The sequence below is a fragment of the Epargyreus clarus genome, unplaced genomic scaffold (genome assembly GCF_041222505.1).
Source record: "Epargyreus clarus isolate Ecla_fem2 unplaced genomic scaffold, WU_Ecla_fem_2.2 ptg000021l, whole genome shotgun sequence".
In the NCBI taxonomy this organism is placed as follows: Eukaryota; Metazoa; Arthropoda; class Insecta; order Lepidoptera; family Hesperiidae; genus Epargyreus; species Epargyreus clarus.
The window spans coordinates 894,362-908,755 of NW_027332228.1; the positions used below are offsets into that span (position 1 = coordinate 894,362).

General features: G+C 32.5%; 1 protein-coding gene across 1 annotated transcript in view; it reads left to right on the top strand.

Moving 5' to 3' along the window:
• The first annotated feature begins 1,261 nt into the window (after window positions 1-1,261).
• Window positions 1,262-14,394, top strand: part of LOC140751034 (uncharacterized) — a 30,650-nt gene continuing 17,517 nt past the window's right edge. Inside the window, exon 1 of the mRNA XM_073084846.1 lies at window positions 1,262-1,362. Coding sequence (XP_072940947.1) covers window positions 1,360-1,362 — 3 coding nt within the window. The 5' untranslated portion in view covers window positions 1,262-1,359. The remainder of the gene's footprint in view (window positions 1,363-14,394) is intronic.

The window sequence follows — 14,394 nt, forward strand, 5'->3', positions numbered from 1 at the left end:
TATAAAAGTAACAAACTAACATGCAGTCCATCGGGTAGTTAGTGGCAACTGCCGCCCATGGTCATTTAAAGTCAACCCCATAACGATTAAAGCCCTACCTAAGATTAGCCAGATATGACTTGCTGCTCTTGACAACTATGTTGAAACGTTTCTCATAAGACGTGTCTTATTACACTTTTCAAACCAACGTCTTCAAAACTGCTGTTGCAAGACAGAACTTTAAACAATTAGTATAGCCTTTTACTTTATTAAACTTAATAACAAGGAACCTAAAAATTTAGGCAACAAACAAGTTCCATCTATTGTATTCAAATCCATTTGTCGACAAAGAAATTTTATTAGAAACTTCAATGAAATTGACGTCTCACTTCCTGGACTGATTGATCTTTAATTCGTGTTATGGTCTGCTAACCTTGGTCTAGATTAGCATCACATGGCCCAGGTACAAACTGGGCGCTGGGGGCGGCAGCTTCATACTTTAAGAACAAATGTAGGGTTCAATTCCAAGAGATAGTCGAGATGGTTTTCCGTTAATGTTAATTCATAGTTTAATGCAAGTTCTATTAATGCAATAATATATCCAACCTTAGAACTTACTCCTTATTTACATTTACATTGGTTGAGTTTCAGTAAAACTATGATAAAAACCGTAAAAAACTAAAACCGTAAACCGTCACTACACCCAAATCAAATGCCTTAAACCCTCAAGTGCTTTCAATGTCCAATTGGCTTTAGGAAACCACGTCCAGTACACTGCTTCACAAATAACGAAATAATCTAAAAGCTATTATTTCCGGAACCAAACAAATGATCGATTAAGGGGTTTAACTTGTCAAGGTTACCCTGAGAGCCGTAGCCTCAACCTTTTCGTCTTTGAACAAAATCATTTGCTCTCTTAGTAGCTTTATTAAAATAGTTTCATATAAAAGGAGACGCTAGCCAAATTTCCATCTCTCCTTTTTTTTGAGGAATAATTATGTAGATCCTATTAAAAAGGATACACTGCGTAGAGTCCCGGATGCTAATTCATCGAAGAGTCACAGCTACATCTTGAACAATAGTAATATCCGATATTCAAGGTCACATCAATATACCTACCTAAATAACAAACGGTCTTTGCAACCAACATTGTAGAGCCTGTAACATTAAAAGATTTTAAGCTAAGCCAAAAGGCTATGAAAATGTCCTAAGCCTTTCAAATCCTCAAGCCCCATTTTCAGCAGACGCCTCAATATTTGTGCATGGAGGCTATATATTATAGGAGGCGCGGCGGTTCGGCTCAAACGTGTTTACGCTCGCGACCATACCGTCGTGTCAGTGTTGTGATACCTTATCATGCAGTGTGTGTAGCTCGAGAATATGGTGAGCTTTGTGATATATCGTAGTTATAAGTGCTTTATTACATATAAAATGAGAACAGGGTGTTGGTCATGAAGATGTATATGCGATAAGTTTTTAAGTGTTTTTGATTATTGTATGACATTTTAAGCTATCAAGGGATTTATTGGTCGTGATGATGTTATAAAACATACGATAATTTATTTAAAGTGATTTATTTTTGTTGTTAACTGGCAGACTGATAATTTTAAACAAAAAAGAGAAAGATTTAATATTAACATTATGTTTATAAGGAAAAAACATATTGTTGATATTAAAATTAATTACGAAAAAAGCGATAATAAATTACTAAGTAATATTTTGACATTATTAACTAAATAGTCAGTGTACGCCTCTATCGCGAAATCTCACGGGTCAACACTAAATATGAAATCTTAATTAAAAATGTAGTGAAATACCTAAAAATAAAAGCATGCAATCAAAATTTAATGATTTTCGTAATTAGACTGTCATTAGATTTCTTAACTGCTTTTTCTATTAACCCTAAAGTTTAATCGAGTGTGAAAGGTGAATTAACATAATAATATATAAGATGAATGTGATTACATATATCTTTATTTTTTTATTAAAATTAAATATGTTTTGAAATATTACTGTCAAAGGTCAAGACATCGTACCAAGTCTACATATGTATTTATGTAAAAATCTGTAACCCATTAGTAAATACGAGTATATGCTCATCGATTACACTTATGGAAATTGTTTTCGAAGAATTTTCGATCACTCATGACATCATGTTTCATCTATCAATATTTTACGTGTAAATAATTTTGTAAATAAAATTAATTATTTAAACGTTATTATAAAATCTATTTTAAGTCGCTGGTAATCTATTTTAGTTCTTTATAACCAATATAACTTTTCTTTCAACAATTTTTTTTATAATGTAAGAGTAGCAGATGAGCATGCAGTCCACCTGATGGTAAGTGGCTACTGCCGTCCATGGACATCTGTAATCAGCCCGACCAGACCAATCAGATAAGATAAGATATTCCAACCTGAGGTCGGCCACAGATACGCCGCTACCCCTGAGGACTAAGCTGGAACGCCTCGGAGTCTGTCTCCCTTACCACACCCTTCAAACCGGAACACAGCAGCTCCTAACACTGCTATTATTAGGTAGAAATAGGTGTGGCGGTGGTGCCGCTGGAGTCGAACCACAAAGGGTTCTACCACCTTCGAAAACTCTCTATTTCAGTTTCAATTATCTCTATTTCAGTTATTAATAGCCAATCTGAACCAATTTTTGCTTCCCATATTTCGAAATAGGACAACTCCTCTAGGATAAAAATTACAAATGAATCCGAATGTTGGTATGTAGTTACTGATTATGATCACTTACTCATTTATAATGGGCATAAATATCCAATAATGTATTATACTTATCATCTTTAATTTAGTTTTTATGGTATTCTATTTATATAATATATCATACTGATGTAATTAAGTTTTATTGTACAAAATAATTTATTTTATAAATTACTTGCTTAATTATGCTTAATAAGTCAGGCATATAAATGGAAATAAGGCTTAGGCTATAGATTAGACATTGTCAAGATTTTCCTACAAAACTTCATTTCGACGGTTGACATATATTTCAAAATAGCTTATTACGGACCGGTATACTAAAAACTACTATGTAATTGAACCTTTGGCTTATTTGGATGATAAAACGTTCATCTACTCTACATCGTAGACTAACAAAATTGTAGATTTCAATGTTTCAATGATAGATGAAAACCTTGTTTTATGTTAAAAACCTTACATGAAACTAATAACAATTTATAAGTATACTAGCTGACCGGGCAAACGTTGTGTGCCCTATAAATAAAAAAATGTTAAGGATGAACAACCCTTATCACTTAGGGGTATGAAATAAATATAGTAGCCGATTTTACGAATTTTTACGAAAAGCCGTAAAGCCGTTTCGGAGGAGTACAGTAACTAAAATTGTGACATGAGAATATATAAGATTATTTTAGTGATACATAAAACACATACGTAGCAACATCATCTGAAATGAAATCTAATATATCATCTCACTAATGTAAACACATTGACGTATATTCAAATACATCCATAAAGGCTTATAACAACTTTAAACTTACCTCTAGCTTTTAACCTATCAAACTTTTAATGATTCTGAACTTTTTAGTGGATTCTGTCCTCTCGTACAATAGCTTCGTGAAATATCAAAATACTTTAATTCGAATGAATGTCAAAGATCCAGGTAGATGGGACATGCGTGAATATATGAATATATTGATACGTGCGAGAAACCCATATACGTAGGTAAAATTCGTATTCGACACATGAAAGGTCAAGACTATCGTTAAAGGATTTTTGAAATAACTTCACTATTTTCTGTAACGGTAAATTTGTAATTTAAGCTTTTTCATTTTTTTTATATTTCATTTCATTAATAATATTTCATTTAAAGGGTAAGTAATCAAAGTCTTAAAAGACTTAAACTAAATTAGTTATATTAAAATATCAAATTTACAAGTGACATGTATCGTAATGATCGTAATCCTAATCGTGAATGTTTTTTTTTACAAGGCTGAATTAGTAAATGAGCATGCAGCCCATTTCATGGAAGGTCAATGCCGCCCAAGGACATTTGTTCATACAGCCCATGTCCATATAGAATCAATTCTATATAGAACAGGTTCTACGTAAAGCCAAGATCGCAAATGCGTTAAAACTCCTGAGGACTAAGATTAGATCCACAAAGACTTTTATTTGTACTATCTTAACTCTTAAGTCCTTATAATTTATGTGTGGTGTACTCCAATTGTGGGCAAGACCTGTATCCAGCAATAGAACATAATAAAGACTGAAATCAAGCCTTATCTTGCCTTACCTTTAACACCGTTGTTCAATTCATGAAAAAGCAAATAACTGCCCGCAAAAGTAATCGTGACCTGCGAATTACGTGTAATTTTTAACACATTCGCCGATAGTTAACATTGGCGGGTGATAGAGCATATGTGAAAAGGTCTTGAACTATTGAGAAATATAGAGTTTGAATTTACCGCGGGTGTTCTCTACCTTCGGAATTTATTGCACCGGCGTCCACTGATTGCAATTCAACAATTTATATGACTGTACGATAAAACGTAAAATGGACGTTAAATTTAATGGCACATAAGCACCTCACGATAAAGCTTCAGTTGGGTGAACATTTTTATGTTTATACTTTTTGTCATAATTATAAAAACGCCCACATACTATATTAATTATTAAAAAAATGAAAATCATATAGAGGTATTCTTCGTTCTCAATAGGAGTCATTATTGTTTATGTCATTTAATCTAATTAGGAATTAATTAGAAATTAATTATCACTTGTTAAAATGGTGAAGGAAAACATCGTGAGGAACCCTGCATACCTGAGAGATTTATAAAAAAAATGTCAATGGTATGTGAAGTCTACCAATACGCACATGGCCAGCGTGGTGGACGGACTATGGCCTAATCCTTCTCATTCTGAGAGGAGACCCGTGCCCAGCAGTGGGACAATAATGGGTTGATGATGATGATGATGATGAACCTATTTAGGACCGTAATTGTTCCTTAAAATTATCACAAAAATTGATTTTTAAACGCTATATTTGTATTGCTGTGTTACCCTTTCTTTATTTTTTTTATAATATAGGGGTAGTAGTTGAGCATGCAGTCTACCTGATCGTAAGTGGCTACTGCCGCCCATATAATATTATTTTGCAATCTGAAGTGGGCCACAGATCGACCGCTACCTGTGAGGACTAAGTTAGAATGCCCCGGGAAAGTACTTCCTTACCAAACCTTTATAAGCAAATATCAACTGTATTGTATTGTACTTGTATATGCGAAAAATTAAATGTTACAGACGGACCGACACTAGATTGATAATATAGGATCACATAATGTTTTGCTATTGAAAATCCTAAAACAGCTTTTTATGTTCTAACATCATAAATATATACAATATGAGCATAAAATATGGCTGTTACTTTTAAGATAATGGCCAACTTAAATTCATTATTTTTTAGTATCGTATGTGTTTAACAGTACCTACTTTATTTTGTTAAGAGCGTCCAAAGCCTTATTATCTTATTATTAATGAACTAGTATTTTAGGAAAGGCTGTCCTGCCACAACACATTTCGACAACAACATCTACAGTACCGTAGTATGAGATTTTAAGTTTTTACACAAAATTATAGTTTTTGTTTTTGTATACGTATTTCCCATACATTTTTAATCAGTTCTGATAAAATCCGCTAGGGTCGCTAATCGGAAATGTATGGATAAATTCGTAAACAAATACCTAAACAGTCATTTTTTGTAAAAACATAAAAACTCATACTAAGGGTACTGGGATTGACAGTAACGCATATTTCAATTAAAATTTTGTATGTGTCTAATACTAAAATATATATGTACGTATGTATATAGTGTGGTATACAGGGTGAATTTTTAAACTGATTGACTGGGTGATTAGAAACATTGAGCCAAAAAAATGTTAATACACGAAATGTTTAAATTAATGAATGACGGGAACTTAACTGCCAAATTAATATGAAAAAATATGTTTTTTTCTTAAAATTGAGGCTTTTCCTTTAGTTTTTCATTTATCATTACTTTCCAGATTTTGATCCTTATAAGCGACACTATCAGATAGTGGAATAATATAGAGGTGTCATTTTTTTCAAAATAAACTCGTTCTATTCCCGGCTAAGGAAAAAATATTTTAAAAAACTAATGATGCAGTTTTAGTTTTTATCAAAATCGGCCTCGTAACTCCTTTCAGCATTTTTCGCTTATCCGTATAGTTTCGGATTTGGCCCTGAAGGCCCGTTTTTAAAAATTCACCCTGTATAATAATAAATCTATGTTAAGTATCGGAGATTTGCGTGGACACATTAAAATAAAAGTATCAATAAAATGTATATAAATATACATACAAGTTGCCATCATGAACGTTTTAATGACCTTCGCATCATTTAATTATAGTTCTAGCATTCCTACGTGATGAATAAGGTAATATAGGATGTCGCGCGGAATATGTAACGACCGCTTATGGTGGTCTGTCACCGCTACCATCCGTACAATTCATTTCTTACTGGTCTGCCTTGCTTTTACTGATATTAAAAAGTATATTTTTTATAGGTATGTCATGTTAATGATATATGTGTATAGCTTCTTGTCTTGTATACTTTGTAATCGATCTACAAAATGAATTGTCGGACGCGGTTAAGTTGGTTAGGTGACTAAATTTGAGTTTGTTAATTAATTGAGAGGGTGTGAGGAATTGAGAGGACATTGACTTTACTTTTCTTAAGAACTTTAAGAATTAACTTAAATTATTTTTAATGAGCATATAACTGAAAAATCGTATGCGTGTCTAAGTTTGCAGTTTACATATATCCGATATAGGCTAGTCATTACCTTTTCCTCTGCACTCTGTTTCATTTCAAAATGCATACTGTGTGCTCCAGTCTCCAGTTCTCCCTCTTTTTAGCGAGATATTTATACTAAATAGTTGGACACGTAAAGAGGTTCCAACCAAGTCATGTCAGTGACATTTATACATGAAAAGTGTAACGTCGGTTTGAAGTTAAAGAGAGAATTAGAGTTAGTTTTGATTTCGAAATGTTTATAATTTTACTAATTTGTATATATTTAATAAAAATCGTGACATTCAATCTTCTTATATTGTATACTGTTCTGATTGAATGACATCACAATATTTATGCAAATCGTGATATCATTCAAGATCATTTATCAACAAAATCAAATCACAATCGATCACAAAAATTTAACATTTTATCTTGAAAAGTATACTAATGTGTCTATTATAAACAGATGTCAGATATTTAATCTTACAATAGAATTAATTACAAGCGAGCATTTGGGCTTTTATAAAAACTTGAATAAAAATAACGTTATTGCAAAAATTCTGAGGTCAATTAATAATATGAAACTATTTTTAAATAATACGTAATATTCAATTTAGGCCGTCTGCAATATGGTTATTTCGAAATTGTATTTATTTCAAATTTTGAATTAAAATATTTATTTATCTTAACTTCTTTGGTTTTTAATATAATAGAAGTAATAAGCGAAAATGCAGGTCATCTTATATAAGTAGTTAGTCTTGCTCATAGACATCCGTACTCAACTCAATATAAATCAGAAGCCTATCAGAGATTTCTAGTCCTGGATCCTAACCTTACTAAATACTTCAAGCGAACCACGAAAACTTGCTATAAGGCTGTTGTTATAAGACGCAAATATTTTGGGAACCCGGGAACGGGGATAAAGTTTCGTTCGCCGCTTCTTCTCCATAGCGAAACATCTTCCGAAGTGGTGGTAGTTTGTGGCCTTTAAAAAAGTGTTCTACATCAATTTTGAATAAATTTAATTTGAATTTGAATTGAATTTATTGCACCGATTCTTCCATAGTGCAACCTTTCGAAGCGATGATAGATAGCTATCGTTCAAAAAATTGTTCTACAGAAATACTAAAATATATATTTTTAAATGATTTCTTTTTGAAAAGAAGTTGGCAACCTTAGTATAGAATCGGATTAATATTATAGTGGACTACGCACTAGCCTTAGCCTTGCCTTGACATTAATGAATACAATGAGTTTAATTAAACGACATATTATAATTAGCTGCGTCCATCTTAACCTCATCTCAATTTTAACCTCATCTTGTTAAACTATAAACAAAATACTTCTAAATCATTTACGCAACGGAACCTTGGAGATGACAGCTGATATGTAAATAAAATTCAAAATGGCCGTTGTAAATGTCCGTTTAATAAAGTTGGTTTTTAATTATTTTGTCATCAACGCTGTTAACAACCTGCGTATTTGCATATACGCTTAGGCACTTGTAGGCAGTGAGGGCCTCGTTAAATCTCGACCTCTCAATTTACGAGTAAGTTCAAATCCTATGCAGGCACTTCTAATTTTCAAAATCAGTGTGCGTGTATGAAAATATTATAATAATCATTGCTACAATGTTGAAGTAAAACGTCGTGAGGGAACTGCATGCCTTAATAAAAATGTCAAAGTCGACCAATGCGCACTTGGTCAGCGCGGCGGACGATGATCCGCCCTTCTCACCCTAGTAAGTGTTCAGCAATGGTATAGTTGTCCAATTGCATAATTGTTATAATGGAATAGTGTGTATTTTTTATGAATGCAATTATCAAACTAGACATTTATATGAAACAATATTTTTAAGTACATCTTTAAGAATCAAGTATCATCAAAAGTATCATCAAGGTTATCATATCAGCTCTCTTAAATTGACATAATATATGTATAGAAAACACGTCGTGAAGCAGTGACTAAATTTAATTTAAGTAATAATTTATAATCAATATAACTGTGACATCGTATAGCTTTAGGTAATAGTATAATTTACTATGTATTGTATAAATCGTTTAACAATTTCTAAACGACTTGAAATAGACATTCACGTAGTTAGGTACTCATATATTATGTCACTATGTGCTGTATCCAAGTCTTGGCATTTACCTTACTTAAGTTATAGCGAGCTAAAAGATGCTCGAACTATAAACAACAGAGATCTATGGCGTATCTGTGATATTTTAACCACAGACAACGAGTAGAATGGCTTAAGAAAACAATAAACAAAGGAGTTATTATAGCGTTAAATACCGTATGTAGTGACATTTTTCTTGCAAAGAAAATCAACAATTAACAAAATGCACAATAGTAACAGATTTAAGAGGAATTTCGCGATTGGCGCTACCACTTGTGGGGTGTGCCGTTTTTAGCAAGCGATACGCGGTTTTGTAGGGTTCTCGGATTTATTATGATTCTATTGTCTAATGAAACTGAACACAAACTGATAAAGTTGGTATATTGAAATATTTAATGTATATTTTTCTACTAAATACTGGCACTATATAATACATTGAAATCTTTGAAATTACATTAAACACATATCTATAGATTTGTTTTTAATTTAAAATAATAACTAAATTATTAATTGTGTGCTCTTGGTTATCTTCAGTCTTAAATCGATTTAAGAAAACATCGCAGAAGGTTGCAGGTTTTCTAATAATAATCCACTTTGAATAAATTTAATATTTTGATTTTTTTCTGGACCTCGCCGTAAAATTGTTCAAAACTCGACTAAGATCCGTCGTTCTTATAACAAATCTCTGATCTCTTTTAACTTAAACCATACAACACTTAACACGCACGCTACTCGCCTACAAGATGCGGTGCTAGATAGTTTTGTTCCCTACCTTTGTTACAGTACAGTCGCTCACACAAACGGTAAATCATGCCACTTGTCAGCGCGACAACACATAAATAATACTGATATGACTCAATTGTACTCCAAATTTACATACTATTGGCCATTCAGATAATTGAATTGAATGCTCGTTTGTACGGCTTTTTAGGCAAATGTTATCAATTTTTATCATCCATGACTTACGAATATATATTTTTATAATACTCGTATACGAGTATGCAGTCCACTTGATGGGAAGTGGCTACTGCCGCTCATTGACAACTGTAAACAACCCCAGACAGGATTATATTCCTACCTGAGGTCAACCACAGATGCGCTGCTACCCCTGTGGACTCTGCTGGAGCACTTCGGAAAAGTATGTCTCCCTTACCACACCCTTCAAACCGGCACACAACAGCGCTTAAGACTGTTGTTATTGGGTAGAAATAGGTATGGTGGTGGTGCCGCCAGAGTCGAATCTAATTGTTGAAAGTTTTCCGCCTAACAATTGCAGGATGTGATAAGAGGCGTACCTATTAATACGAGGTAACGCATCTGTGGCCGACCTTAGTTAGATCTTATCTGTACCCTGACCAGGACTTTTTACGTTAGTGTTTTGGTATTTGTTTACGTATTGGCCCCATAGATTAGTAAAGATTACTCGCTCCTAACTAAAGAATGTACCCAGTTTTGAGAATTGAAATACTTGCGTAAAAAAGTTTTGCCACGTCTCCATGCTAAAATATCCCTAAAATATTTGAAATAATTATTTATTTATTATGTAAATTCATGTAAATTACGCAGTATTAGTTATTTATTCGTAAATTCTCTCTAAAAATGTTTTTATTTGTCAAGAATTCAAAAAAAGAACTTACGATAATAAGCCATTTCTGGCTTCATTCAATTTCAAGGCGGCGAAGTATCTTTACTAATCTATGATTGGCCCATACTATTTCCAAGTTCTGACACAATCAAATACGTAAACAAATACCAATACAGTCATATTTGTCGAAACGTAAAAACTCATGGTAAGGGTACAGGGGTTAAATATGTCGATAGGCGGCAGTAGCCACTTACAGTACTTGTAGAGACATTCCTGCTGCTATATTTTAAAAGAACGTGTTTATATCTTCATCACGTATAATTTATTTTCAATATGTTTACCTCAATTCTAAATTATAGCACAACGCATTCGTGATCATTTAGATAGAGCGTGCTCTATATAAAATTGATTCAAGATTATGGGCGGCAGTGGCCAATTATCAGGTGGGCTGCATGCTCATTTACAATCATTCATATAATTAAATCCTCTATATAATTGTAAGCTAAGACCATTCTAAACATAGATATTAATTAAAACCTGATGCGTACAGGTGACTTTATTTAAATATAAATTCTAGTCTTTAATTGAAGCATTATAAACACCAACTTAGTCACAGTGATCATAATGATGTTCGTAGCATTGAATATTTATTACAAATGACATAATAGGCGCTGGAGGATTGTATATAATTAGAATTGGTGATCCATTTGTTAAGTTTATATTAGATAAAACTTTTGATCATTTGAACCTAATTGAAGTCTCCAAGTCTTTGGAACATTATACATTATACGTATTTGGACCTTAACTTATATATAAATTTCTCGTGTCACAATGTTAGTTACCGTACTCCTCCGAAATGGCTTTACCGATTTTCACCAAATTTTATATGCATATTCTGTAGGTCTGAGAATGGGCTACGATCTATTGTATATTGTATTGTATTCTAGGGTAATTCACTCTTAACTTTTTTATTTATATGACAACACAACCTTTGCCGGGTCAGCTAGTAACATTATATATTACTAGGGAAAACTTACAGTAGATATTCTAACTTAAATTTTATCATTGATGGTTTTTTGTGCAGTTGGACAACCTAACCACTTAGTTCACCTTACAAACCTGAAACGCTGTGGGTTGAAGGCTCGATCCCCGACCATCCAGATATTGACTTAGATGATGAATTTATGAATTTAGATTTTCGTTGTTAATCTTTTGTTGTGGTCATGTATTCTTATATAGTTCCTAGTATGGGACTATGAGTATAGAAAATGTAAAATAATATTAAGCGTATTGCAGATATCTATGAGACTCAGATTATAAGGATATGCATGAATGTACTTGAACTACGCAAACTACTTTCAATAATTTAATTAATTAATTAAAGTTACACGTGATATAAGCACGTGAGAACTTATAAGACATTATAACATCCTGTCAGGGTGGCACATAATATAACGTAACGAATTATCGGGGAATTTATAAAGGGCAGTAATTATGAAGACATTATAATTATTGCTCACATTTCTATGTCATAACATGCATTGCTTTATAATTAACTATAATTGTTTATGGTTATGTCAAACGGTATTGATACATATGAAAATTATATTATCTGGTAGGTACGGATTAATTAACTGAGCTTTATTCTAAACGATTATAATTATTATGATTATATTCCACATGGATTTTTTTTTATAACATAGGAGTAGCGTGCAGTCCACCTGATGGTAAGTGGCTACTGCCGCCCATGGACATCTGTTATCAACCCCAGATAGGATTAGATATTCCTATCTGAGGTCGGCCGCAGACGCGCCGCTACCCCTGAGGACTAAGCTGGTACGCCTCGGAAAAGTATGTCTCCATTACCACATCCTTCAAAACGGAAGACAGCACACTTACACTGCTGTTATTATGCAGAAATAGGTGTGGTGGTGATGCCGCCGGAGTTGAACCACAAAGTGTTCTAACCACTTTCCAAATAATTTTAATATTATATTTTATACCAATGGTGTTTTAATTATAACAGTGACTCTAATGCTAGAAACATAACATCATTGAATTACTCAAAATAAGTGCAATATTTTATTAAATTATAGTCTAAATAATGCAAATTTCTTATACGACAATACTAATTATGGAAAATATTGTGACTCGATTAAAATATGGTTAAGATAACATCTAAATACCTATGGATTTACATTTATGTACATAATTTTAATCCTTCTTTTCAAATATGCTTTTAAAATTATATTATGTTAGTATATTTTGAACTCGAGTACACCGACCATGACGCAATAGGTTTAGAAGTCTAACCGTAGAGTTACATAAGAATCGATTTGCAAACGTTTGTTTATGTGAAGAACTAACCCACAACCACTTTACTATTTCCCTTCTTAATTAAGATTTTAGTTAGAAATTGTGAAAGCAAAGATCAGATGCCAAAAAAAAATAGTTAATAGATTCTGTCGTCTTTTTACTTACCTTTTACTTAAATATTTAGTTTAATGTCAAAACCATTGCAACGTAATATGTATATATCATATATGTATGAATGTACATGTACTTATACTGGGAATACTATTTAAATGATATGTATGTGAACGAAGAGCCATTTCATACTGAGACGTCAGAGATATGCAATATGCATGTCGCCGGCAACATACTCGTAGCTTTGATCCATTTATCCATCTATAAGGAATATCCGGGATGCCATAGCGACGTTATAGACATTTTAATATAATTTACGTAATGTATGTAAACTATGGAATATATTATTAAATAAGTACTTATTTTCTATATTACATGAATCATTTTAAATGATTTATAATTTCCATGGCACAGTTATAACTACAGCGTTCTGCGAATGAAATGATTCGAGGTTCGATCGCGCGATAAATAAATTTATGGCTGCATATTTTGCATGTGTCTGTTTCTGAATTTGTCCTCAGACATGCTTGTAGTATCCACAAACAAAATAAATCCATGTAGGTAGGCAGCTATCTATACGCTTTTTAGTTATTTTGCACGTGTCGTTAATTAATTCAAGATAATGAAACAGGTTTTATCATTTATAAATTTATTATTTTCTTTTTAAGATATATTTTCTATTAGGTATATGAATGCAAATTTATGTTAAATATTTATAAGTTAATTCTACGTTGCGAAACTCAGCGCGTTGATGTCTAATATACTACTGAATTGAGAATCGATTTTATAACTACACATTTGGTTCAAGTTCAATCGATTTTCGCATATTTTATTATAAAGTATCACCTACCACCTGGTATTGAAGTTCTAATGGATTGAAAATAGTCTTACAACGATCTGGTTTAGTTTAGAGCGTGTATAAAATTGTAAAATTGTGGGATGTTTTGAAAACTCATGGTAAGAGTACTGATCAGAAGATGCACTGAGGTCTTTAAATTCTGAGTTGGAATACTTCATTTTTCTTTCATCACATCCTTCAGTCCTGTACCTTTATATACATCAGTTCTGATACAGTCCGCTAGGGGCGCTGATTGGAAATTTTAGAGGAAATACGTAAACAAATACAAAAACAATCATTTTTGTAAAAACGTCAAAAACTCATACTAAGGGTACTGAACAGCGCTTAACATTGTTATTACAAGGCAGGTAAAGTTGTAGATTATGCAAACCAACCACAAAGGGTTCCTTTCAACGAACATCTTTAAGAATTTCGTAATACAAATCACATTATAGATAATATCCTCATATAAATCCGGTATGTGGAGTTATTAAGAAGCCTATAATTTTTTATTCAACTTGACAACTCACTTAATCAACACTTATGTTTTAAGAATGAATACTCAATAAAAAACCAAAAAACATCCGACTAATCCATTAGTTATGAATAGTTGTCAATGACATAGATTTTTTATTCTTAACT